We start from the raw sequence: 26,991 nt of genomic DNA, 5'->3' as shown, positions 1-26,991 counted from the left end.
CCTGCAGCTGACCTGGTGACAGAGGGGCCAAGCTGATGAGCTCTGTGGCCACTTTATACCCACGGGCTCTGTATAAGCATTTGCTCTAGCAGTCACTGCTGCTGGGTTGAGTGGAGCCATCACAAGCTGCCCTGATAGCTGGTGACTGTAGGCTTGGTGGTTGATGATCGAGGTCCCTGTAGGGTGCCTGAGCCTTTTCTGTGTACAGTGGAAGGATCTGTGTGCAGTGGATGGATCTGTGTGCACGCACATGCGTGTGCATGTGTGTGTGTGTGTGCTCGCACACACAAGTGCATATTTGATGAGACAGGCACACATGCATATGGAAGCCAGAGGTCAACCTTGGGGCTATCCTTTTGTATTTTGACATAAGGTCCCATTGCTTTTACCTGAAGCTGCTTTTACCTTTCAACCAGGCTGGCGGCCAGGAGCAAGACTCCACCTGCCTCCTCCCCGGTGCTGGGATCAGGCTGGGATTCCTAGTGTCACACACCCGTCTCTTGCTATAGGTTCTGAAGGATCCAACTCTGATCCTCCCGATGGTACAGCAAGCCCTTGACCCAGTGAGCCGACTCCCCGGCCACAGAGCCGCCTCCTTCTGGGAGGATAAGTCAAGCGTATAGTACACACTTGCTTAGAGGATAGCTGCAGATGAGATTCCCCCAGTGAGCTACCCTGGGTGGAGCCAAAGCCCTTGGCAACCAGAGGGGCTGATTCTGTGTCTCTACTTCCCTGTGGGAAGGGTGGCCCGGGTCCCTGGGGCCCAGTGAACCTCCATGGCATGTATCTAGGAGGGTGTTACTTCCTCCTATTGGTCACGTCTGGAGCGTGGCCAGTGCAGAACTTACGTCAGGAGGGTGGAGGCTGGGCCCTGAGACCCTGCCAGTTCAGCCACTCATGTACCAAGTCCTCGGGGACGATGAAGGAGTCATGATGTTCTCCACTGTGTATTCTTCATCCACGTTTAATGGGTCCGCCCCCCTCCCCATGCTTACACTTTAGTACCCCAAAGATGCTGAGAACTCCTGAGGGCAGACAATAGGGTGACTCAGCTCCCAGAGAGTGGAACATCCTGTGTAAAGCCTGGAACCTTTGTAAAAGTAGGGTTCTCTTAAGATTCAAGACCTAAAGTCAAGAAGTGGGCGCCTGGCTTGACTCTGACGACGGTCTATTTAGTAGATGAGGTGAGACATTGAGGAAAGAGCAGATGGTTCAAACATACTGTAGGGCAGGTGGGAGACCTACTGTGTGTGGGTCAGGATAGGAGACCTACTGTGTGTGGATCAGGATAGGAGACCTACTGTGTGTGGATCAGGATAGGAGACCTACTGTGTGTGGATCAGGATAGGAGACCCACTGTGGGTCAGAATAGGAGACCTACTGTAGGTCAGGTTGGGAGACCTACTGTGGTCAGGATGGGAGACCCACTGTGGGTCAGGAGACCAGGGTCAAGGTCCCTGAAGGACCCAGCTGGTGTGTTGTGGGCTTCTGGATTCGTGTTGGCTTTGAGACTAACCTACCGCGAGCCCTTCATGCCTGTAACCCTAGCACTTGGGAGGTAGAGGCAGGAAGGACGTGAGTTTGAGGCTGGTGTGGGCTGTATGGATACATGTGATGTCAGGCTGTATGGATACATGTGATGTCAGGACGTATGGATATATGTGATGTCAGGACATAGACATTTAGGGAAGTGGGCCTCCAGGTTCTCTTCCTCTTGCTAACCTTGCTACAGCTCTGTGAGGTTTTCCTGGGGCAAATGGAGATTGTCCGGCCCATCCACATAGAATTTGGAGAGTAGAGGCTGCTGCCGGGAGCCAAGCATTGAAGATAGGTCTTCCAGAAGTTTCTGATCTTGGGTAATATGTTCAGAGTTTAAAGTAGAGATGACTCCTGGGGCCTTAGGATTTCAACAGGACTGGAGCCAAGGTAGCTCTGATTTGAGGCCGCTCAGGATTTGGCAGTGTGGGCGTGTTCAGGGAACAGGAAAGAACTTGGGAAGTGTAGGTCCCTGGATCACGGAGTCGTTACAAGTAAGGGATGCTCGGGTGTCCCCCATACCCAGCAGCTACTCTGAAAGCTGCTATCCCATGTGCCACCCCCACAGTAGCCTCCTTCAGACATTCCCTGCTTCCTGCTCGCCTGGGAACAGTCAGGCTGTTCCAGGCTGGTGCTCAGCTGTTCTTTTCCAGCCTTCCATGTGTCATGGCCACCTCCCCAGCCTCCTCCATGGTCAGCTGTGGCTGGGCCCCCATGTGCATCTCTGTAGAGCCCTGAGGCTGCCCTGGGGGCCACTGTGACCTCCTCCTCCTCCTCCCACTGACCCACACTCACTTCACAGTGCTGTGAAGCCTCTGTGCACGCGTAGGACGTAGCATCGTGGTCATGACCCAAGGTTGGTCTGGGAGGACTTTGCAGAGATGACCTCACTGTATGGGATTTAGTATCTCCTCTGGCTCAGTCAGCAAAGAGCTCTCTACTCCTAGGTGAGTAGCTGGGGGAACTGGCCCCCTGTGAGGCCTGAAGGTTTGGAGGTAGGTAGTGCAGGAAGTTACAGAAAGCCCCACTTTGTCAGCCCTGTTGTCTATCCTGAGGTCTTCTTCCCTTTGGGGCCGTGTGGCCCTGACAAGTGGGCTCACCCCACTCCTGTGTGTCTTCCTGGGAACACTCAGCACACAGGTGTGAGGACCCAGCAGCCCCTGCATTCGGATTGCTTAGATCTGGGAGCAGGTGGCCACAGGACCTTTGAAACAGGAATGGGAGGCAGGTTCCCCCACCCCCACCCCCCACGTCACTACCACCCAGAGACCTTGGAAGATGCAGTTAACCCTTTCCTGGGTGTGCCTGGTTGTTTCTATGGCTGCTTTCCTTTATTCGATTTATTGCCTTTGATTTCTTTTATTTGACAGTGTCTGTTTGTGACTTGACCGATTCCAGCTCCTGGCTCTCAGAGGCGCTTTAAAATCCACAGGTGACCTTTATGCGCATCTCTATGATGGTGGCGTGTCAGTGAGAAGCAGGGCAATACAAAGAAAAGCAGCTCCTGGCTGTCCTGGAGCTCACTCTGGAGACCAGGCTGGCCTCAGACTCACAGAGATCCACCTGCCTCTGCCTCCCCAATGCTGAGGTTAAAGGTGTGCGCCACAACTGCCTGGCTCTGAGCGAGCGCTGCTCTCATGGGCCTATCTGGGGTGTAGACTGAGTGTGGTTGGCTGTGGGTAAGGTGGATGCTGCCCACTTCTGTGCTGGGGACGCGTTCACCAGGTCGCTGTTCTGTTGGGGTTTGTTTTGTTTGTTTGTTTTGTTTTAGAGACAGGGTTTCATGTAGCCCAGTTGCTTCAAACTTACTTCATAGCTGAGGATGGCTCATTGTGTACCTGAGGATGACCTTGAACATCTGATCCTTAAGCTTAAGGTCGTCTAGTGGGGGTACTATACCCTGTACTCATCAGAATTGTCCAGAGATGCCCACCGGGTGCCAGAAACTTCTGTAGAACCAAGCCATGCGTGTGCCAGGGCTTTCCCCCGTGCATGTGTATGTAGCTCTTCTCATGGAGGAAGGATGCTTCATTGCAGGGTGGGACCACATTTTGTGTCATCGTTCATCACATGAGGGCCGTTGGGCCAGCTTCCACTCAGGGCACTGTGGACACAGCCTCGGTGATACCCGAGTGAGCACAGACCTCCACACGGTCCCTGTCTGGGGACATCACTGGGTCACATGGACGCCTAGGCCAGTGGTTTCAAAGCCAGGTACCTGAGGATGGTCCCGAGCCTGGTGAGGTTTGCCATCTCTCTCCAGCTCTCCAACAGTCACTCTAAGGGGACTCTACACGTGGGTGGTGAGGGGCACAGGAGGGGGACAGCAGGCACTGGATCTGTGCCCAGGTCCTGGCCCCTGGCTTCAGGGTTCCTCTGCCAGTCCAACCCCAGGAAGGCACCAGAAAAGGGAACCGGGAGGCTGCATGCTTTTGTCTTCTGCAGGAGATAGGTGGCCCTGAGGGACTACTACGAATTGGATTCCTGATACACAGACAGGTCAGGAGAGGAGCCACAGGCTCAGGATGAGGCTAGCCCCTTCCGGTTTCTTTCTCACGCTGGAGGTGTTTCTTGCCTTTTAATTCTTTTTTTTTTTTTTTTAAAAAGATTTATTTATTATATGTAAGTACACTGTAGCTGTCTTCAGACACCCCAGAAGAGAGTGTCAGATCTCATTACGGATAGTTGTGAGCCATCATGTGGTTGCTGGGATTTGAACTCACGACCTTCGGAAGAGCAATAGGCATCTCTCTAGCCTAGGCCTTTTAATTCCTTAACCAGCAGAGACTAAGAACCTGATCAAGATGCCTAGATAGGGTTCAGTGAGCTGGAGATGGACTTTGTGGAGTATGACACCTCCCTACCCCCAACCACCAATCCTACAGGCCTAAGACCAGGAGAGACAAGCTTCCGAAGGGAGGGGGGATGCATACAGGGAGCACGGTGCCTGCGGGGTGGTGGGGGGGGGGAGCACAGTCTGTGGGGAGCATTTCTGGACCGTTCTGTTGCCCCCACCACCACCACCACCACACAAATTAAACCAAAAAATACATGTTATCCAACAATGCTTTAAGAAACTGCAGGCAATGGGGAGGCTTCTCCCCTGCACCACCCCCATCCCCTGTGACCGTATCCTACCACTGAGTCTACTCAGCCGACTTGGAAGGCCCACTGGGCACAGCTTCCAGAAGTTTGCCAGCGCCCCTCACCCCCTCCCTGCCTCCTTGTCCTTGGGAGAAATTACCATATGAATGTGGTTTCTTCCCAGCACTGGGGTTGGAGAGGCCCTGGGAGAAATCAGGCTCCCAAGGCTGCAGGTTCCGGTGTTGGCAGGGGACCTTCCAGGGCAAGCCAGTTTTCCTGGAGGTCGGTTGTTTACATCCCATAATAAGTCTAGCTCAGCACTGGTTTTGAGAAGAGGTGGAGGGGATCTGAGCTGGGAGGAGGCGTGTAGGACCCCAGCCACTTGGAGACCGTGTGCCTCCTCATTGAGCTGCCTGCTATTGCTTTGTCCCGAGAAACCTGTTATTACTGGCTTGTGATCATGCTAATTACTGGAGGAATCCAGTCAGCCGGGGAAGGAGGGTATGAGGCAGTTGAATGGCAGTGTGAATGGTGGCTTCTAGACTGTAGAGAGCCGTGCACAAGTCTGGACCCTCGACACGGTCGCTCTGATGGTCTAGCTTGAGTCAGGCCTCAGGTTGCGAGTCTCCATTGAGTTCTCGGCTGTGTCTCAACCACTAGGTTTGCTTTTCAACCTGTGTGAGTCACACTGGTGTTTGGGCTGCCAGAACAAGCTGTCTGGTATTTTGATACCTGACCCATCAGCACTCCTGAGCAGTTTCCCTCAGTGGACCCTGATCTGAGTATCTTGGGCAAGCCCTTCCTTCCGTCCCCTTCCTCCGCTCCACAGGTGACAGCATCCAGAAATTGTTAGTGTCATATTCAGGTGCTGGGACAGAGGTTCATTCATGTCACACACCCGATGAGCACTTCATTTGGAAGGTGAGGGGGTGGGAGTGGGGGACAAGTGGCTGACTAGGGAATGGAGAAAGAGAAGGCACTAGGAAGAAAGGGAGTCAGAGAGTAGCTCCAGGCCCCATTGAGTGAGTTATCCAGCCAGGTTCACAGGGATCTCAGATGTTCGAGTCTGTGTTGTCATGAACAGTCATGGTGTGCACTTACCATAGACTGTGCAACTCGCAAAAACAGGGAAGCCACCAGAGAGATTAGCTGTCCTGGGAATATTGAGGAGCAGGGCATCGGGAAAGAATGATCTTGACAAGCTGACTCTTGAGCCTTTTCTGAAGAGCTGAGAGGAGTCTGGAAAGCATTCCTATGTCAGAGTGTGAAGGAGGTGGCGCGTGCATTTGGCTAACAGCAGCTGCATGAACCATGTTCTGTGACTGTCACCTTTCACCTTCATAATGGTCTTAGGGGACAAAGATGGCCTTGATTTACACATGCGTGCACAATGGTGTGCAGCTCAGATATTTGCTCTCAATCCCACTGTTCCACTGTACGTCAGAGGTAGGAGAAGGTAAAGGTGCCGGATTCCATGTCACCCTCGGTGCTGGGGACACCAGCCATGATTTGAAGCAAAGACAGAACTGGAGTAGAATATGTGTCAAAACCGTCCTTCCAGGGCTGGGGAGACGACTCAGTAAAACGCAGCCCAAGTTTGGTTTTCCAGAACTCACGTAACATTCGGGTGCAGGCATGCAGGTACCTGTGGTCTCAGTGCATTCCCAATGGGAGACAGAGGAACAGCTAACAGCATACACAGCCCTGAACAAGACACCCTAACTGGTGTCTTTGGTGGTAATGAAACAGAGGGGAGACCATGATGGGATGGCTGGAGACGGTATTCCCAATAGTGGGGGCGGGGACAGGGCGCCCAGAGTTCATGTACACTTCCAGACAGTTCTCATCCCTTTGTCCATCCATCTATCCACCCATCTGACTGTTCATCTGTCCATCCATCCACCCATCTGTCCTTCTATCTGCCCATCTGTCTGTTCGTCTGTGCATCCACCTGTCCATCCATCTGCCCACGCATCCTTACTCTCGGTTCAGACAGCATGTGACACTGCTAGGTTGTCCATGTGTCATAGGCTGCCCTGGTCCATTTTCTCTACTCAAATGATTGCCTCTCCTTAGAAATCAGGGTCATGGTGTGAGGGTCTTTTCAGCATACAGGATCTGGAAGACCTTTCTGAGGTGGCACCGTTGAGGCAGGTCACCTTCTAAGCTGATGCTGAGGGATTCATGTTCTTCAGGGCCCTGGAGCTGCGTGTGTGAGTGGCTCATCTCCGTTCTTCTGCCTGTTCTTCTTGGACCCCATAATACAGTCAGAGCTGTCTTCTTCCTTATGGGATCCTGTGGTCACGCTCTCTTGCACCAGCCATGACCAGCTTCTTTCTGCCTGTCCCTTAAGACCCTGCCTTCAGTCCTGTCGTGCCCCATGTCATACCCTGACCCCATCCATCCCCATCTCCCCACCACCACACCAAAGTGATTGGGGCACCAGGAAGCCTTTGGCAGTATTAGCTGACCTACGTAGAAAGGACCTGTATCTCTGGGGTCAGGCCTTTGTCTATAGGATTTCTGGTGGCAGGGGTGGGGGGAGGGGCTTTGTCTACTCTTTGTTATTTCAAATGATTTCATAAGTTGGGGGGGGCCTTTGACCATGTTCCACCCCACCCCACCCCCCACCCCGAAGCTCTGGTGTGTGTCAGCAGCTGACAGCAGCTGATAGGACAGGGGTCAAGGGATTGGGAGGCAACTCTGTCGCCTCCCCCTTAGGGGACATCCCTGATAAGAGGAAATTCTTGTAATAAATGGCCAGTGTCCACAGTGGGGATGATGGAATGGCCTCTCTCCCACCCCCTTCTTTCTCCATAGACATTTGCCAAGAGCAAAGGGATTCTGTGGCCCCACAGCCATGATGGCCCAGGAGCCAGGCAGACAAGTCAGTGGCATTCTGGGTAGGGCTGGCTCTTCAGGTGCAGCTGTTGCTGTTGGAGATTCCTGGGGATGGACAGGGTCAGGGCTGCCTTTCCCAATGCTGCTATGCAATGGATGACTCCAGGGGATGGGCCCAAGCGGGGTGATCAGTGGACCCCAGAACCGTATTTAAATCCCTGACCCAGAAATTTGGCGGGCTCTGCAGGGCCCTTGGTGTGCTGTTGGGAATCTGCTGTGGCTTTTGAGGAAATGAATGAGAAGGGCTTGCAGGTTGGAGCCTGCCCTGAGCTAAGGCTGATGTCTCAATAGGCCCAGCCTAGTGAGAAACTGCTAGCTGTAAATGAAGAACAGAAGGGGCCTCCTCGCAGGGGGGCGGGGCAACCCTGGACCTGGTCCAAGTTTGCCTCCGTGGATTGGGGCCAATTGAAACCACGCTGGCAGAACTACAGGGCTCCTTGAGAGTCCTCCCCACAATAGAGGGGAGGTTGGGTGAGGGGAGCTTGGCAAACAGCCAAAGCAGAGACCCTGCTCCCGTCTTTGGGATGCCTAGGGCCCCTGCCCCTCCCCACCTCCCCACCCTGCCCTCATCGAAGGAAGGAGGAGTGGATAGGACGGAGTCTCAGACTTCTCTGTTCCTCCCAGGCCCTTACTGGACACAAGGTCACAGGCATCTCCCAGCAGAGAACAGCTTGCGGAAACCACATCAGGGCAGCGTTAAGTCTCCTTTTGGAGCTTGGACTGGAGCAGGCGCTCCAGCTGGGAGAGGTGGGAAGCTCTCCCTTTGCAAATCCTTTTTTGCTGAGGCCAAAGCCAAGGCCAAGCCTTTGTGTTGGGTTTCCAAGTGGGGGTCGGGGGCGGTGCGGGAGGAGTCTCAGATTTCTGGCGTCCATGCTTTTAACCAGACTCCAAGGAGACACTTCCTGCCCCAAACAAAGTGCGAAGTGTAATTCGATTTGACTTACTTATCAAATTAGATGAGCCGTATGCACTTTTTAAAAAAAGTTCGGCTTTTGAAACCGGGCACATGAATTTGCAAAACTAGATCGTTTATATGCAGTTTCCATCCTTGGAACCGGACAGGAAGCCTCTCGTGACATTTATGAGGAGCTCAGGGTCCTCCAGTGAGTCAGCAGGGACAGGGCACTGTGAAGGAGGTGCCAAGAAGATGGGGGAAACCCCAGCTCTCCAGAAAACAGCCTTCCACATCTCTGCCCACCCTGTGTGTGTGCTGACAACCTTGGTGGAGCTGCCCAGGGAATCAGCTGGTGGAGCCTCTACCCCTCCACCTTGGGCTCCTTAGACTAATCTTCCATAATCCTTAGTGCTCTATCCCTCCTGCATTTGTTCATCCTCCCCAGCCACAGAACCCGCTAACCTAGGTCATCTGTGTAGGGGTAACTCAAGAAGTTAACCCTAGAGTTACTCAGTCAAGTCACCGCGAAACCCTGCCCCGCTGGGTAGAATGTAGCCCAGGCCCTGGGTATGCAAAGCTTGTGCTATGCTACCCCTAAGTTTTCTTAAGATACTGCCTCATTATGTCACTCAGGCTGGCTTTGAACTCATGATGTAGCCAAATCTAGCTTTGAACTCTCAATTCTGTCGCTGCGCCATTATGTGAGGCTTCCAAGTTATTTATTTAGTTGGGTCTGTGAACCTAAATAAGTATTTTTGGGTATCCTAAAATGTGTCCATGTGTGTGTGCGCACGTAGATGTGCAAGCATGTGGAAACCAGAGGAATATGCTGGCCTTCCTCAGCCACCGTTTTTTGTGACACAGTCTCTCACTAAAGGTCTGTCTGCTCAATGCCTGTTTCCACAGCCTCCAGCTCTGGCACATAGAGTCATGATTGGCTTTTACATGAGTACCGGGGATTTGAACTCAGGTCCTCAATAATTCCATAATGAGTATTTTTATCCACTGAGCCACCCCACCCCCAGCCTCAAGTCGTCATTTTCTGTAGCATAACATTCCCGTGCCAGGGAGTCGGATGGAGCTACCTACCTGTGGGAGTTTGCCATGGCTCCATTTAAAAGTCTTTCCCTATAAAGCCTCCCCCATCCACCTGCCTAAGCCCTTTCACCTTCTGATCCGTTTCTTAACACAGCCTTTCCGATATATACCTGTTGACTGACCTGTGTTGTGCTTCTGATCTCTGAGGACATAGGAATCTGCTGCCAATACTGTAGCTCTCTCCAGGGCAATCCGTGCTCCTTTGGGCCCCCAGCCCAGCACGGGCCAGCTTCCCACGTGGCTATTTTACTTTATATTTTATTTTTCTTCACCTTTATTCCCCGAGTTAGCTCATTACACTCCTCTCTGCCCACTCCTGCATACCTGGTGCAGAGAATCACCTCTGAGCCTTTGTGAGTCCCCCCTGTCTCTGCTGGGGCCTCCTGGAGGGGAGATTTCATACTAAGTGGACACTTTGATGTCTGTTCTAGGTGTGGGTCCGATGGAGAGTTCTGATCTGGCCTCCTTGTTCTAACGTGTGGCTTCTTGTGTGCTAGGAATGCCCTGGAGTCAGAGCCCAACTTGAGGCCCAGTAGCTGGTGTTAAAGACACTACCTGGTGTGTGGGGATAGCGGAATTAAAGGTGTTGTCTTTTCAGAGCTGGTCTTGTGCTGGAGCAAGATAAGAAAAATGGCGTTGGCTCCCCCCGCCCCCCCCCCACACACTTCAGATCTTCATCCTCAGGGTGAGAGTTTGGCTGTCCTACAGTGTGTCATGGATACTCCCTGCCCAGCAGAGTTCTCCCTGCATTTGGCCGGGGAGGCCAGGTTCAGTTGGGAAAGGTTGGGTGGAGTCCTGGAGTATAGGTGGTCTAGGCTAGCGGGGAAGGGTGAAGTCAGGCAGGTGGCTCCCGGGTCCTAGTTCCCTGTCTGTCCTTGGCGAGCCTGTTGGCCTGAGCCTTCTTTCTCATGGCCAGTTGGGTCAAGGTCAGCCTTGGTCCCATCCTCTCTGAGAGCCCCTCCTAAAGTGTGGCCCACAGCCCCTGTCCCAGTAAAGGTGAAGGGTGATATAAACTTGTCATCTTTGGCAGGCCCTGGGGTGGGGGGAAGAATGTGTTACACAGTAAGTCTGCAGATGGTGGTGGTTTGGGGCCCAGTCAGACTCTCCATTAACTGGAGAAAAGGTGGGGCTCACAGCAGGTGTCTGGGGCAGGAACGGGGAGGGGTGGATGGGCCTGCGTGCACAGTAGGACCCATGGTCTACCAAAAGTAGCTCGGAGACACCCTTGGCTGGGAGATGACCGGCCACTTGCTCTGGCAGATGGCCGGGCCGGACTTTCTGACCACCTATGCTCTAAACAACTGGTGCACCCCACTGCTTCTCCCGGTTCCCCCCCCCCCCCCCAGCATCAGCATGAAGGGTGCACTTCCAGCCGTGTTTATTCATGATGTCATGTAGCTGTTGCTCCTGTCTGATTCAGTGCATCTTATCACCCTGGAAGGAAACTCCATGCTAGATAAAGTTTCTTCTCCCCAAAGAAGGCCTCTGTGGGTCTGTGGATCTGCGTCTTCCGAGTGTTACATAGTGTCAGTCATACCCTAGAGTTCCTGTTTCCTCACCTCGGTATGGTGTTTTCAAGGTTCGTTCCTAGTCGGCCACATTCATAGTGTCTTTCCTTCTCATGAGTGAGCTGTGTTTCCTCAGATTCACTTGATACACTGTTATTAGTGCAGCTGTGAACATTTTAGCTCTGTCTGTGTCTCTGTCTGTGTGTCTCCCCCCCCCATCCCCTTCTTCCCACCATGTCTGGTGTCTGGGTGTCTGTGCCTGTATGTTCATGTACCTACTCCACAGCAGTCATGTGGAGGTCACAGGACCATTCGGGAGAGTCAGTTCTCTCCACATGAGTCCCAGGCACGGGACTCTCATTACCCGCAGCTGTTTCCACCCTTGCTGGTGATTAGCTTTCGTGAGTAGCTCATTTCTGCTTCTTGCTAGGCTAGGAGTCCAGGATGCCCCTGGGCAGGCTGCAGCCTTGGGCGGGTGAGCAGGGAAGGTGTCCGGGAACACAGGCCTGATCAGTAGGCAGGTGTCAGAGCGCAGAACTCACGTCCGCGACCTAGAGTCCCAGGAGAGCAGGGGGAGTTCCAGGAGTGAGAAGGCCCGGAAAGGTCTTGTGTCTGTTCATCTGACCATCCAGTGATATTTCGGGAAAGAGCGTAGAGACCTCAGGTCCCCTCTGTAAAGTGGGAGTGCCAGGCTGCCCGGTACAGTTGTCAGGCTCACATATTTAAAACTGAGATGAGTTAAAATGGACTCTTGACTGCATCTTTCCTCAGCTAGCTTAGTCTCCAGCGCTCGGTAGTCACATGCAATGCACTTCTCTGGTTCCTCAAAAATAAAAACAGAGCGGCTCACATCTGGACATATGTCCCAAACCATTGAAAGCATGCTCTTGCTAGGGATGATGGTATATGCCTGTAATCCCAGTACTCAGAGGGCCGAGGCAGGGGGATCATTGAGTTTAAAGCTAGACTGTATATAAGAGAGGGCCTTGAGGGAAGGGAGGGAGAGCTAGCCCAAGCTCTCAAGAGTGCCTACATGCCCGTGTTCACACCAGAAGTAAGCACTCAGATGCCCGTGGATAGATATATGGAGGGAAGACCCACTGTGTCAGGGCTGGAGAGGTGGCTCAGTGGTGAAGAGCACTGACTGCTCTTCCAGAGGACTGAGTCCGACACCCACATCTGGCATCGCACAGCTGCCTGTAACTGCAGCTCCAGCTCCAGAGGGACTCTGATGCCCTCTTCTGGCCTCTCTGGGTACCTGTACTCAGGCACACATACTCATACACAGACACACATGCGTACATATAATTAATTTTTAAAAAATCATTAAAAAATAAAATCATGTAACTTGAGCTTTTTAAGACTAAATGTTTTCAGCCGGGCGGTGGTGGTGCACACCTTTAATCCCAGCACTTGGGAGGCAGAGGCAGACAGATTTCTGGGTTTGAGCCTGCCTAGTCTACAAAGTGAGTTCCAGGACAGCCAGGGCTACACAGAGAAATCCTGTCTTTAGAAAAACCAAAAAAAAAAAAAAAAAAAAAAAATACTAAATGTGTTCATTAAAAAAATATCATCAAGTCTTCAAAAGGCACATTCTACAGCACAGATGAGCTTTAAGGATGTTAATTATTCTGTATGAAATAAGCCAAAAGCCAGAGATCATCTAACTACTACTTACTCAGGGATCTTAGACAGGGGCTGGCAGGAGGCTGGTCAGGACAGTAGGGAGTACCTAAGACATCTCCAAGAAGGTAAAATTTACCACAATAATTTAAAAATTATTTATTTAAGTACACTGTAGCTTTCTTCAGTGTAGCTGGTGTCAGACACACTAGAAGAGGGCATCGGATCCCATCACAGATGGTTGTGAGCCACCATGTGGTAGCTGGAAATTAAACTCAGGTCCTCTGGGAGAGCAGTCAGTGCTCTTCACCGCTGAGCCATGTCTCCAGCCCTTACCACACATTTTAAAGGTGGATGTGACCTGTAGTTGTTGCCTCAGACTGTGCAGACCCAGGGTGCATCTGTTGGCACAGGTGACGACATGGTGGAGTCTAGAAAGGCCTCTGGTCGCTCCTAGACAATTCTGGGTGTTGGGGCTACCTCCCGGCCAGCCAGGCAGGTGGACGGGGAGGCTCTCCTGGGAGGCTCTCCTGGGAGGAAGGGTCACAGGGGTGCGCCAGAAACGTCCAGAGCCCCTGGAAAGCGTGGGGCTCCCCTGTGTTCTTATTATTTCTCAAGCAGGGCCTCTGGCCGGCTGGATGTTTGGTTTGGTTTGGGTTTCTGCTGTGAATCTTAATACTTGTAGAAGGGCCACCTGGAGCTGGAGGCGTGCCTTCCTTGCCTGGGGGTGATTAGGGAGAGTTGGGGGGACAGCCCTACCTCCTTTCACTGTTGAGCAGAGAGGTGGGGGAAGGGCAAAGTGGATCTCAGACTCATAAACAGATGGAAGCAATTTTCAGTCATGTGAGGAAGGCCTGGGCCACTGCACACCAAGGCAGGGCCCCTTGTCATTCTCCAGGAAGCGGGCCCCAAAGCCACAGGTTCTAGGGCCAGATGTTAGGAGGTCTTTGTTTATTTAAAGATGCTAGAAACCCAGGAGAGTGTTTCTGAGTGGAGAACTGACAGCCACTCCTGAAGCCTTGTAGAGAGGACTGGCCTGGGCTGGGCTGGGGATGCTCCTGAGAGGCACCAGCCCTTCGGACCTGTCTGTGTCATTGTGGGGTGTCTGAACCCTCTGGCAGCTCCTGGCATGTTTACAAGCATTCTCTTGTTCAGTTGGTCCCCTGTGCCGGAAGTAGAGCTGCCTGCACCCTGTGGAGGCAGAGAAACAGGAAGCGAGTGACCAGTAAACCAGATCCCCACCTCTCCTTCCTGAGGCTGGCTTTGCAAGCCATTTCTCCTGTCCATTCCGCCATTCAAGCCCTGAGAAGATGCTGAGGGGAAGTGTGGTCTCCGGCTTTGCTCCTGCTGGACATGCCAGTAAAATGGAGAGAAAAGCTGTGAGGCCAGAAATGGTCAGGGTTGAGCAAGCTGAGCATGTCTGGGACGAGTCAGCTTGAGTTCAGTGTTTTCCCCGGAAGTGGAGAGACACTTTAACCAAAGCCTGCAAAAGTCCCTGTAGTACAGACAGACCCATCTCTTTGCTGCTTCCTGGCCCCTGCTCGCTTGGGACGGTGCCTCCCCAGCACCTTTGGTTGTTTCCCTTCCTCTCTGAGAGAGAAGGCACAAGTGTGCATTGAGTCTCCTTTGAGGCTAGTGTGCATGGGGGCCCCTTCCCTGGAGGTGGAAAAAACAGAAGGGAAGGAAACTCGGAAGCAGCTGGTGAGCCCTCTCTTGGCTGTGTTTGGGGGGCCGAGTTGTGGGGTCATAAGTTGAGACTGCTGACATTTTCCATAGAGGTTGAAAGAGGTGTCTCTAAGGCTTTTTAACAATGCATCAGTTCTACCTTAACCGCCCCATGGCGGCCTGGGTTTCAGAGCCGCACTGCCGGGCTTAGGTATACCGTAAGCATTTTGTTCAGCCAGACCGGGTGGAGCCTACCTTGCACACCCCCGCAGGGTGTGAGCACCTAGGACCTCCGTCTGAATCCTCCCCCGGGCCTGGGCTCTGACATGCGCTCATTCTACCGCTGACCTATCGAAGGAAGCTGACGTCTTCAAGTTTAACCCCTAGCCTGTCCACAGACCTACAAACCAATCTGCCCTTTGTCTGAGGGCGAGGAGCACTTGCTGTCTGCTATAGCCTATTTCCTGCCTGTCCTGCCTCGGGACTGTAAGGGTGGCGCCTCCAGTCAGGTCTGGAAGAGGCAGAGAGAGATCAGATCACCTTTCCCCTGGGAGCTGCTTGTGGTCATCTGTTGGACCGTGAAGGGCCTCAAGTGCTACAGTTAGTGTAAGCTCTGAGCCCTCACCACTTGGGGCTAACAGAATATGGAATAAAGTCCTTGCTGCCTACCTGGAGCCAGGGGGGCCCTGGTTGGCAGAGATGGCCCTGAGAGGCTGGTGGCTGAGTGGGCTGAGTGGTGTGGACCAGTTGAATGCTACCATACAGGTGATTTCAACTCTGAGGTGCTCTGCAGAAGTTTCGTGGGCAAGTCACTAACCTCTGCAGTCTGGGCTTCCCATCTGAGTGTGCTGGCCACAGACCCCATCCTCACGCCTCCGTCTCTCTCTCCCCAGACCCTGAGGTGACTCCCAGCTGTGTTGGCGACATGGCGGACAACTCTAGAGATGCCATGCTCAAGCAGGCACCCGTGTCACGGAACGAGAAGGCCCCGGTGGAGTTTGGCTACGTGGGGATCGACTCCATCCTGGAGCAGATGCGCAGGAAGGCTATGAAACAGGGCTTCGAGTTCAACATCATGGTGGTTGGTGAGTGTTAAAGGCCATTGGGGGCGGCTAACCTTAGCCCCAGCACCCAAGCAACCCTCGGGCTGTCTTCCCCACTGTGAAGCTGGGGGAGCTGGTGCCGGGCACACAGTTCTCTATGGTATACATGCTAAGGGAGGGATTACACCCACCAGCAACTCCTCACAGGGGCTGCTCCCTGCATGGAAACACCGAGCAGGTGTAAGCCTTCTGTGACCAATGATACCGGTCTCCAGGCCTGATGCCCGAGACCTGGCTGGAGGCTTCCTGGAGCCCCGGCTACACTGACCACCCAGGAAGTGGGGTGTACTAGTCACCTTCCTTCTGTGGCCTTGGACAGCTAGGTGTCACAAATGTAGGTGACTAATCAGCATGATCTAAAAGGGCTGTGTGTAGCGAACTTGGGCGTCACATGTGTGATTGCCTCAGTGACACTGAGAAGGAGACTTTCTTGCCTGGAAGGAACAAGTCAATTTATTCATGCATTCATTCATTCATTCATTCATTCATTCATTTGGAGATAGGGTCTCACTATGTGACGAGGCTAGAACTGGCTTATGTAAACCAGGCTGGTCTTGAACTCACAGAAGTCATGTCTGCCTTTGCCTCCCGAGTTCTGGGGTTAAGAGTCCCACAATGTCTGGCCTATCAGCCAGCTTTTTACTGCCTGAACAGGTCTCTGCTTGCTCTTTAGGGTGGTGCATGGGCAAATACCTGTCACAGGCTGATGCCCTAAATCAATAGAGTCAGGGCCTCTGTCTGAGGAACTGTCAGTATGTCTGCTCTGCCCGGATCTGCAGATAGCCTACACATCTCTTTGGGGCTGTCATAGCTACCTAGGCCCACACCTCTGGAGTCTCGGTGTCCCTTCTTGCTTTGGGAGGTCTTCCTAGTTAAACCAGGCTCCAGAGCCCCACATTTGGGGTTTAAACTCAACCCTGGTCTTCCATTGAGTAGGTAAAGTCCCAGGCAGGGCCATCCAAGGATGTCCTGGTCATAGTGTGATGTAGCCATGAACTGTGTTCTTAGAGGCCTTCCAACCCGCTTCCCCTTCTCTCTCCAGGGCAGAGCGGCCTCGGGAAGTCCACCTTAATCAATACCCTCTTCAAGTCCAAAATCAGCCGGAAGTCGGTGCAGCCCATCTCGGAGGAACGCATCCCCAAGACGATTGAAATCAAGTCGATCACCCACGGTCAGCACCACGGAGGCTGGGTGTAGGGACGGCCTCTTCCCAGAGTGTGGGGTCAAAAGCAGAGCACTGGAAAGTTCACCACGACCCTGTGGGCCCAGAGACTGAGTAAGAGTGGTCTGGATTCCCGTGGGCCCGCCAGACTGAGCTCCCACAAACAACTGAGTTTTATACTAAGAGTCATGCATGGCTGGCACCACCCGGAAGAGGTCACTTGCTCCTTGGCATGACCCGCCCACTGTTATTACAGCCCATTCTGGGACACACCAGGCTACCTGAGGGCTTGGGGTGACCCCTCTGACTTGGGGTGTTTTGGTTTGTGCAGATATTGAAGAGAAGGGGGTCCGAATGAAGCTGACGGTGATTGATACCCCAGGCTTCGGAGACCACATCAACAACGAGAACTGGTAGGTGACCTCAGAGACCCTTCCTTCAGAGGGGGAAAGCACCACTGGTTCTGGGGCTCCGTGACACCACTGGAGGCCAGACCTCCCAGATAAGATCATTTTAAACTCTAAAGCCATGCATTTGGGGTCTAACATTCTAGATCAAAATGGGGTCACCTGGGACTCATCTGGGGTGGGTTTCCCCACCCGCTTGTCTTTGCAACCGCCAGCCATTCCCGTATGATATCAGAGGCTGGGTGTGAAGCCAGTTCTGGGAATTAGCCTGTCGTGGGGGTTTTCGGAGGGCGGGCTTAGAAAGGACACGGGCAGGAAGGAGCGTTCGGGGTTCAGGCTAACCTGGCTCTCCACGCAGCTGGCAGCCCATTATGAAGTTCATCAACGACCAATATGAGAAGTACCTGCAGGAGGAGGTCAACATCAACCGCAAGAAGCGAATTCCCGACACCCGTGTCCACTGCTGCCTCTACTTCATCCCAGCCACCGGCCACTCGTATGTCCCACACTGGGCCCTTTGTCTCGATGGTGGGAATCCCCAGTTCCCATGCATGCAGGATTCCGTCTGGGCACAGGGGTGGGACACTGAGTCAGAGCTGTGTCAGCGGCTGTTATGTGGCTGGCTGTGCCCTTAGAAGTTCTTGGTGACCTCTGGACTCGGTGGTTCCCTGCCCACTCTGCCTTCTGTCCCTTTGTCCACCAAGCTGAGGCCAGGACAGGCCCTGGGGTGTTCTAGAATCTGGTAGGCCGTCCCTGCAGATTGAACAGGACTCTCAGGCTGTGTGTGTGTGTGTGTGTGTGTGTGTGTGTGTGTGAGAGAGAGAGAGAGAGACAGAGACAGAGACAGAGACAGAGCGAGACAGAGTTAAATGGATAGATGGATGGATTGATGGATAGATAGATAGATTGATTGATTGATTGATTGATTGATTTTGGGTATCTTTCCAGCTGCTTTCCATAGATTTTGTTGCTTGCTTAGTTTGTTTTACTGAGATAATCTTTCACTGTCTTGGAGCTTACCGGGTAGGTTAGGCTGGCTGTCCTCACCAGAGATGCTTTGGGGGTCTGGGAGGCTTAGGAGTCCCGGGTGCCTTTTGGAATCTCTCCCCCACCCTTCCGGGAGGCAGTAGACTGTTGATGGTCTCAGTGACCAGGGTTCTTGGCTTCCCGTGAGTCTCATCTGTCCCCAGTACATAAGTGTCCCTCCTCTCCTTGCTGGCTATCCTGACCGCTTATCCTGACTCCATGTCAGGTACATGTCTAGTACTGGGCACAGAGAACAGCGGGAGCTGGAGATGGCTTCTTTTGAAGAGTTGAGGGCTCGCAGATTTGGTGTCTCCTGGGCACGACTGCTGGAGTTTGTACACTCCAGGCTGCTCCCGGCTCATTCCTGGGTGTAAGAGCCTGGGCTTTGAAGGGACTTTACATCCAGCACCCTGTCTAGAGGGCATAAGTCTCACTGGCATCTGGATGCAAAAATCCAAATATAGGTGTCTGGGCTTGCCTGTAGTGACCATCTCCTGCGGGGTGCATGAGAGTCTGGGGCAAGCTCGGTTGGCGTTCTGCAGCTGCTCCGAGCACAGCCCCAGGCAAGGCCAAGGCTGACAGCAGGAGACAGACTGACAAGGCTTCAGTGGGGAGAGCCAGAGGCGCTTCCCCAGTGGTGACCCTCTGGACTAGGGCCCTGGCTGGGCACTTCGCCTGGCTTCTTCCTCCAGCCACTCAGTCCCAGGGGGCAGTAGTGGCTTCTGGCCATCTTTGCTTGGCCTCTGCCTGTAGCTTCACTTCCTCCAGGCTGTCTGGGCCTGACAATACTGCCACGGAGAAGATGCCATTCCAATGAGAGAATGATGCCCAGGCTCAGGGCTTCTGCCAGACTCTGACCCCTCCCTGTATCAGACGCTGGGTTCCCGGGGCCAGGCTGACCTGGGAACAGCCAGCCGGTCCCAGGGCCCGGAGCTTCTGGACACCATCTCCCAAGTCTCCTTTTCCTTGACCTTGAAAGCCCGAGGCGTGACAGTGATGTGAGCCAAGTCAGTCTTCAGTGGACGGTGTCTCGGGCTGGTTGGGCTCTGACGATCTTGTGGATGAGGGAGTCTGCTCCACTCCGGTTCCCCCACTCAGCTCCGTACGGGGAGTGGGTCCACCCTACACCCTTCTAAGGCCCTTACCAACATGTCCCCACGGTGGTGTCTGGGGTAGGGACCCCTAAGCTGAGACTTTTGCATTACTCCGTTTCAGGCTCAGGCCCCTGGACATTGAATTCATGAAGCGCCTAAGTAAGGTGGTGAACATTGTCCCCGTCATCGCCAAGGCTGACACGCTGACCCTGGAGGAGAGGGTCTACTTCAAACAACGGGTAGGACTCATGGCCTCTACCCAGCCCCTCTCCCTCCAGAATTGCCCAGACAAGTTATAGGCTTGACAGGGGCCTGTCCAGCCCTTTACAGCATGCATCCAGCCTTGGGGGAGCCCCTGGCCTTTGTGGCTGTGGGGCTCCCCACATCCAGCAGTCTCAGTGGGGTTCAGAAGGGAGTGGAACAAACAGAGGCAAACATCTCAGGGCCATCGGACCTAGCGTGCCTAAGTTTTATTAGGTGGGACAGCCCACCTCAATGGCTTCCTTCTTCTCTGCCATGGTTGAGACCACTGCTGTCGGGGCGATAGGGCCATTCCTGCAGGCGTCTGCAGGAGTCCTGGGCCTCTTCCGTGCAAGTCTACATCAGAGCATCCTGGGAGCTCCAGCCTGGGGTTGTAAGAGAGGCTTCATATCCAATTCCAGAGGATGCCAGGGCTTCCTTCCCAGGCTGTGTTGGGGATTTTCCCAGCATGCATAGGGAAGGGTAATGGGGAGGGGGGAACATCTGCTAGAGAAGAGAGCAGGAGGTTCCCCAGTGTATGAGAGCCTGACCTGCTTAACAGATAAGACAGCTGGCTGTCCCCTGGGCTGTCATTACGTCATAGAGCCGAGGAGAGTTTCAGCAAGCAGGTACACCCTGGGCTACGGTGATCATCCAGAGGTGGTTTTAGGAAAGAGGGCTCATAGTGATGAGCTACACAGGATACGCAGGGAGACTCGGGACAGCGGTTGCAGGGCCCCTCGAGCCAGGCGAGTGCTCCTTAATGTGTAAGAAGCTTCAGGGCTGGAGATCTTGGGCACAGTGGGGGTGGAACTCAGGTGATAGAGTGCTCTCCTACCGAAGGGAAAGCCTCAGGGTTTGATCCTCAGCACCACATGGAACTGGGCATGATACTTATATAGCACCAGCATTGGGAGATAGAGCCAGGAGGATAAGGAGTTCGAGGTTATCCTTGTTTATCATAGCCAATTTGGGGCTAGCCTGAGCTACAGATTTTGTTTCCAAAAAACAGTGGGAGTGGGGCTGGAGAGATAGCTCAGGGGTTAAGAGCACTTGCTTGCTCTTGTAGAGCACCCAAGTTCAATTCCCAGCACCCACATGGCAGCTCACAATCAGTTCCAAGTTCCAGTATGCCCTCTTTTGGCCTCTATGGGCACTTGGCACGCATGTCGCACACACGCATACATGCGGGCAAAACACTTGTATACATAAAAGTAAAGTGGATCTCAGGGTGGGGCCACTCGGAGCCTGCCTTTGTTCATGGGTTAAGCACCCGGGCTGACAGCCTGATTCACCCCACCCCTCCCAGATCACCGCAGACCTGCTGTCCAATGGCATTGACGTGTACCCCCAGAAGGAGTTTGACGAAGACGCAGAGGACAGGCTGGTGAACGAGAAGTTCCGGGTCAGTGGGTCAATCTGGTGCTGGGAGGTGAGGGGCGGTGGGCGGATAGACAGGATCCTGTCTGTCCACTCCGGGGCCTCTGAAGGCAAGGCCTGCAGTTTTCCAGGCCCAAGACACGGGATGTTCTAGGGTGGCACTGGCCCCCGCTGATCACATGTAACTAACTCTTCCGTCCCTCCTCCAGGAAATGATCCCATTTGCTGTGGTGGGCAGCGACCATGAGTATCAAGTCAACGGCAAGAGGATTCTGGGAAGGAAGACCAAGTGGGGCACCATTGAAGGTATTGGCTACTGTGCTGCTGCAGTGTGGAAGGGGTGGTTGGACCTGGGCCTCACCCATTGCACTGTAGGCCCCTGTTTCCTGTAAGGACACTGGCTGTAGGGTGCATCTCACGTGCACCAGGGCCCCTGAACTTAATGACCTTGTCAGACTTTGTTCCTTTGTCCCACACACTGAGGCTGGGGCTCTGGGCTTTCCTGGGGTCTGGCACCCCAGTGCGATGCTTCCAGAGCTGTTCTTTACTCTTCTCTTAGAACCCTCTTTAGAGCAGAGGGTGGGAAAGAGCAGAGCTGCCTGGAAGATGAAAACCCACGTTGTTTCTTGTGACCAGTGTGGTTGAAAGGCCCCACAGAGGAGCAGAAAGTTGAGGCTTTGAGTTGGGGGGAATCCCCAGTTCTCTAGAGCCCTAGTCTGCCTCCTTCATAGGTGCAGGCTAGACCTTCTTCCTAAGGTCTACGCAAAACATGATGTAGCCCAGGATGATCTGGTACTCAAGTCCTCCGGCCTTGGCCTCATAGGTGCCATACCACACCAGGCCTGCTGGAACTCTGAGGAACAGTTAACTCTGAGAATCTGGTCCCGATGGTGCCTCCTGGCTCTGAGCATAGAGGCCTCCAGCCAGCAACCCCACCCCCCCACTCCACACCCCATAGAGGATTATCATTTAACCCTTTCAGCTCCCCAGATCCCCTTGTTCATCCTTGCAGAGAGGAGTTAGCCCAGCGCAAACTCAACCTTCCTAATGCTGCAACCCTTTAATACAGTCCCTCATGTTGTGGTGACCCCCCCCCCCACCATAAGATTATTTTTGTTGCTACTTCATAACTGTAATTTCGCAGCTGTTAGGAATCGTAAACATCTGATATGCAAGATGTCTGAGGTCATGACCCACACCCAGGTGGAGAACTCCTGAGTTACTGGGCTAGGTCCCTTTGGTCAGGTGCTTCCCTTGAATTAACTGAGTTCTATACTGTGCTCCACATAGACTATGTCGTCCCAATCTGTGATCTTTGAGATGTGGAACCAGGAGGGTCAGGGACTCAATTCACTGTTACTCACCCTACGGTGAGCTTGGGGCTAGCCTGGACGTCCTGAGACACTAAGAAGAAGGAGCAAGGGCGGGAAAGTGGGGTACAGAAACAATGAATGAACAATCAGGGCCCTTTATTGGAAGGTCGTCCTGGGCTCCACATTGCAGCCTCACACCGGAGACCCTAAAGTTAGGAATTGTTGCCTGGTCTTTCTGAGGTGACCACTGAAGAGGACCTGTCTTCCCTTCCAGCCCCTCTCTTTCCCTACTGGGCCCTCCTTGTGGTCTGCCAGGTGGGGTGTCATGGGGACAGTCTCTAAATATGCTCTGGGTGTTTTCAGTGCCTGTGGCTTCCTGTAGCACTCCCCTCAATGTCAGATGTCGACCCCAGAGGTGACTCTAGGGGCTGCTCTGAAGCTATTCTGTCAAAAGCTTGTCCTCAGCTTGGTTTCCCTCCGTCCATTCCTTCCCATCTTTGATGTCTTCTTCACCCTCTGCATCATTTCTACAAATATGCAAGGCAGGGAGGGTTTGGAAGAGCAAAGTTTGGGGTAAAAGCCGGGACTCTAGAGTGGCATTGGATACTGACGTGTCTCTTTTGACCCCTGATGGCCAGCTTGGGTACTGCATGCACTCGATGAGACCTTGTCAAGAAATTAGCCAGGTTAGATTACTTGCTCCCAGCTGAGGATCCAGGCGGCCTCTGGGAGCTCCCCCTGGTGGTCGTTCGCACACCCACCTTCTTATGAGGACCCTGGGAACGTAACAGAACCTGATAAGTTCCTTTCGGGGACCCTGTGAGTTCATTACTGACCAAATCTCACCCAGCTGTGCCTACACCTAATCCGTCTTGGTCCGCACCATCAGAAGTGCCCGTTCCATCCTTGGAAGATGGCCAGAGTGCTCCCTGGGGGATGGAAAGCTGCTTTGTTCCTTGAAAGCCACACAAAGTCAGATTACATCGTTGGCTCATTGGGTCTTTTTGTGCACTTAAGGTCCAAGCCATGCCATTCTCCGTTTGAATTTCTCTTTAAATTTATTAACTTATTTATTTTATTTTGGGAAGAGGGCAGGTACATGCCAAAACATGCATATAATAGTAAGACCACAGCTCACAAGAGTTGGCTCTCTGCTTCTAAGGTGTGGTTCTGGGAATCAAACTGTGGTCATTGGGCTTGGCAGCAAATGCTCTTATCTACTGAGCCATTTGCTCATTTTATTGAAAAACTGGGTCAGAGAAGCCAACAGAATTCACCCCAGCCCAGAATGCATGGAATGGGGGGTTTATTTGGGCTCATGGTTCCAGGGCACAGAGTCCATCGCGCTGGGAGTCATGGCGGCACAAGAGACTGTCAGTCACGGTGTATCCGCAGTCAGGAAGCAGATAAATAAGTGCTGGGATTCGGCTCACTTTCTTTTTTATTCAGCTGGGGAAACTCGGCCCACGGCGCTGCTGCCTACATTCCCAGTGGGTCTTCCCTCAGCTGAACCTCCCACAGACCCACTAGAGGTGTGGCTCCCTCTTGACTCCGAAGCCAGTCGAGCAGCTGTCAATCATGCTGTCCAGTGGGCAGGGCTTTCTGGAAGCTGTTGGCTTTACTGGGTAGGAGAGGAGAGGCTTCCTCCCCACCAGACACTGATCATCCTCCTCCTCTTCGCCTTAGTTGAGAATACCACTCACTGTGAATTTGCCTACCTGCGGGATCTCCTTATCAGGTGAGTCCACCTTCAGCTCTGAAGGCCCCTTGGGAGGACCAGCTCTGGGGGTTGGGGATGGTAGATGGTTGGGCAGAGGCCCCACCAGGGCTGTCTGTTGTCAGCCCTGCCCTTGGGAACAAAGCTGAAAACAAGGTAACAAAAGTCCGGGAATGACCTGGCAGTGGTGGTGCACACCTTTAATCTCCCAGCACTTGAGAGGCAGAGGCAGGCAGATTTCTGAGTTCTAGGCCAGCCTGGTCTACAGAGTGAGTTCCAGGACATCCAGGGCTACACAGAGAAACCCTGTCTCGAAAAAACAAAAAGAAACAAACAAACAAACAAAAAAAAAAAACAAAACCAGGAATGGCTGAGGAAATGAGGATTCTTTCTAATCTTATGAAGTCACCAGGATGAGAGGGGGCTCCATTCTGGTGGCTTCAGCTATGGCTACTGTCCACACAGCACAGTCTGGACAGTATGTCTCAGACAAAATGAACAAACAAAAAGAAAAAATTCATGATGAAAATTATTACTTTGTATGTTCACAAATGTGCAGGGCGTGGCTAGCTATCTGAGGACCTGGGGTGGGGCTTCCGAAAATAAAGCTCCTCACCCTTGGGGCTCCTCGCCTTTCCCACTCCCCTTTCCAGAAAATAAGAGGGGAGGTCTGCAGTGTGGGCCAGCAGCTGAGCTTGCCTGGCAGGATTACGGCCCTGGCTCCTACCTGCAAAAAATACTGGAGATTGTGGTCACCTGCTGCCTCCTGCTGGCCACAGCCTGAATTTCTTTCTTGGAGTCCGAATACCCAAGTCCTGCCCATTGGTGGGGGCCTTGGAACCTTCCACACTTTGTGTTTTTAGCGCCAGTCCCCCATCCTTGTGCAGGCCCCTGACTAGGCGGTGTGGACCCAGAGAAGGGGGTACAGGTTAGAATGTGAGGCCACAGAGGGTATGGAGTTACCAGAGAGCGAGTGAGCACTGCCTGGTCCTGCCGGGTGTGCACCAAGAGCCTGCAGGCTGGCTCTGAGGGCCGGGAGGGGCAGGTGGTTGTCACCCCAGGCATGCTAAGTGGTCACCCCCATGTTGGCTGTGTCCCCTGCAGGACGCACATGCAGAACATCAAAGACATCACCAGCAACATCCACTTCGAAGCCTACCGTGTGAAACGCCTCAACGAGGGCAACAGAGCCATGGCCAACGGGATCGAGAAGGAGCCGGAAGCCCAGGAGATGTAGATGCGTCCCGCCCCTGGACCCCACCCCTAGATCTTTCCATCGTCCCTGGCCCACCCACCTACCCTGTCTTATTTTATATAATTATCTCCATTTGTCACCTGCTTCCATCCATCTCTTCCCACACTTTGCCAGGTAACAAGAGAGGGTTTACCTCCCAAGTGTGCTCTTATTGGCTGCAGCAGCAGGGTGGGCGGGGCTACAGCCTGGGCTTGCGCTGTGCTCTGCTTCCTCCCTGGGTTGTGAAGGTGAAGCCTATGGGGCCCGGGTCCTAGGGGCTGCAGAGGAGTTCATATGGCCGCCAGACCCCATGGCCACAGCCTCAAGCAGGTTAGAGACTGCACCAGAGGATGGAGCTGGCCTGGTATTCCTGGAACCCCCCACCTCCCCTCCGGGGGCATTGCTCCCAGCATCCTCCGCTGCCTGCCCTTCAAGGGAACTAGAGAGGTCACAGCCAAAGTTGCCAGTCACTTAGACAAAGTGACAACCGTGCCCCTCGAGCTTGTCCCAAGCAGAAAGTGCCTTGATCCACAAGAGCCAGTCACCTCTTCCCAGATGTCCCTTTGGATGAAAAGCAGGGACGCGCTGGAGAGGGGGAGGTGTCTTTTCTCCCTCGCCCTTCGATTCCCGCCCCCCTCCCCGTGCTGTAGATACTGCTACTACACTGGGCTTTAATTATAAAAGACGAAGCATGAAAGAGGCTCCCCAGCCCCGCTCCCAATCTTAGGAAGGTCAAAGCAGGATGTGTTGAAGCCACGAGGGAGGAAGTCTCCTGAGGGAGAGGAAGCCATGGAAGGAAGGCATAAATAAGGGTGCGAGGGAGCTCTCCTGCCCAGGTGCCACTGAAGGCATGTCTGTCTGGTCCTCAGTTTGGGCCAAGATACTCTGGTTACATTGGCACTCCGTTGCCCCACCCTGCCCCGCCCCCACACACCTCAGGCTCAAGCCTTGATGATTCAGTGACTATTGTGTGGGAGGCAGAAACCTGACCATTTTGTTGTCTACATGAGCCTAGACCCCCGTGCCCCAGAACCCATCAAAAATACCCCCAAAGAGGGATGGGTGAGGGGGTCAGAGATGGACAGCCAGACTCCAGGGCAAGGTTTCATAGCATCTTCTCTCAGAGGGAGCCATTAGGGACCATCTATGCACAGCCGACCAAAGCCATGTCCTTCCTGCCGGCCTCCCATGCTTGTTAGCCCCTGGGGAGGAGTTTGGTGAGGTTAGTTAGGTGGGACCCGCTTGGGGAAGGTGCCTCTACAGACTCCGGGCTTGCTTTCTGCAGCCCAGAAGTGCAGTGGGAGGGGTGGGGTGCAGACAGAGGAGAGGGGAACATTATTTCCTGCTTTGGGTGTCTGCTCCCCCACCTTGTCGGGGAAGGCCCCTCGTCACGCCCTTCGGCCGAACAGTTCGATTGCCAGCTTGCCAAGTTCTTTTGCCAAAATCAGGACTTTGAAGGAAATCTCCAGCATGCTGGACCAGGGCACACCGGCCTTCTCCAGCCCCAGTGTCCCTGGGGACTTAGCAGCAACCCAGTGTCATCAGGATGACTTTGTGCCTCTATAACCAGGTATTGAAACTGTTCGTCTCACCAGGCCGTTCCACATGGCCCTCTGCTGGGGGCTTCCTGGTGGGGGCCGGAAAAGTCTCTCTCTCTCTCTCTCTCTCTCTTTTTTTTTTTTTTTTTTTTTTGTATAAAATAACAAAGTGTTGAAATGTATTTCCTGAAATAAATGTTTCAAATACAAACTGGCTCATTCTGGAGCGGCAGTGAGTTTCTTTTTCGAAGGACCTGTCTGGTCCCTTAACAGGTGGGTGGAGGCTCCCTCTGGAAGGAAGCTGTAGGGCTGTGTAAGACCCCGAATTCAAACTTGGGGAATCAGCAGCTCAACAGTGAAAAGTGCGAGCTGCCCTTCAAAGAGTTAACAGCACGCACTGCTTGTAGTCCAGCTCCTGGGACATCTGCTGCCCTCTTCTGGCCTCTGATGGTACCTGCACACACGTG

At 53.4% G+C, this 26,991-nt stretch overlaps 1 protein-coding gene across 8 annotated transcripts in view; it reads left to right on the top strand.

The window, feature by feature from the left end:
• Septin9 (septin 9) overlaps positions 1 to 26,743 on the top strand; it is a 171,463-nt gene extending 144,720 nt beyond the window's left edge. For 7 of the 8 annotated variants that reach the window (XM_052196845.1, XM_052196846.1, XM_052196847.1 and 4 more), the window contains 9 exons: positions 15,204 to 15,395; positions 16,456 to 16,584; positions 16,907 to 16,988; positions 17,341 to 17,478; positions 19,224 to 19,341; positions 20,652 to 20,747; positions 20,932 to 21,028; positions 23,722 to 23,773; positions 24,857 to 26,743. In XM_052196845.1, coding sequence (XP_052052805.1) covers positions 15,204 to 15,395; positions 16,456 to 16,584; positions 16,907 to 16,988; positions 17,341 to 17,478; positions 19,224 to 19,341; positions 20,652 to 20,747; positions 20,932 to 21,028; positions 23,722 to 23,773; positions 24,857 to 24,989 — 1,037 coding nt within the window. In that variant the 3' untranslated portion in view covers positions 24,990 to 26,743. Of the gene's footprint in view, positions 1 to 14,243; positions 14,347 to 15,203; positions 15,396 to 16,455; positions 16,585 to 16,906; positions 16,989 to 17,340; positions 17,479 to 19,223; positions 19,342 to 20,651; positions 20,748 to 20,931; positions 21,029 to 23,721; positions 23,774 to 24,856 lie in introns of those variants that run through there. The other variant, XM_052196850.1, reaches the window with a different exon arrangement.
• The last annotated feature ends 248 nt before the right edge of the window (positions 26,744 to 26,991 follow it).

Source organism: Apodemus sylvaticus, chromosome 10 (genome assembly GCF_947179515.1).
Source record: "Apodemus sylvaticus chromosome 10, mApoSyl1.1, whole genome shotgun sequence".
Lineage (NCBI taxonomy): Eukaryota > Metazoa > Chordata > Mammalia > Rodentia > Muridae > Apodemus > Apodemus sylvaticus.
The sequence above is the reverse complement of the archived record's forward strand: the minus strand, read 5'-3'. Positions and strand labels throughout refer to the sequence as shown.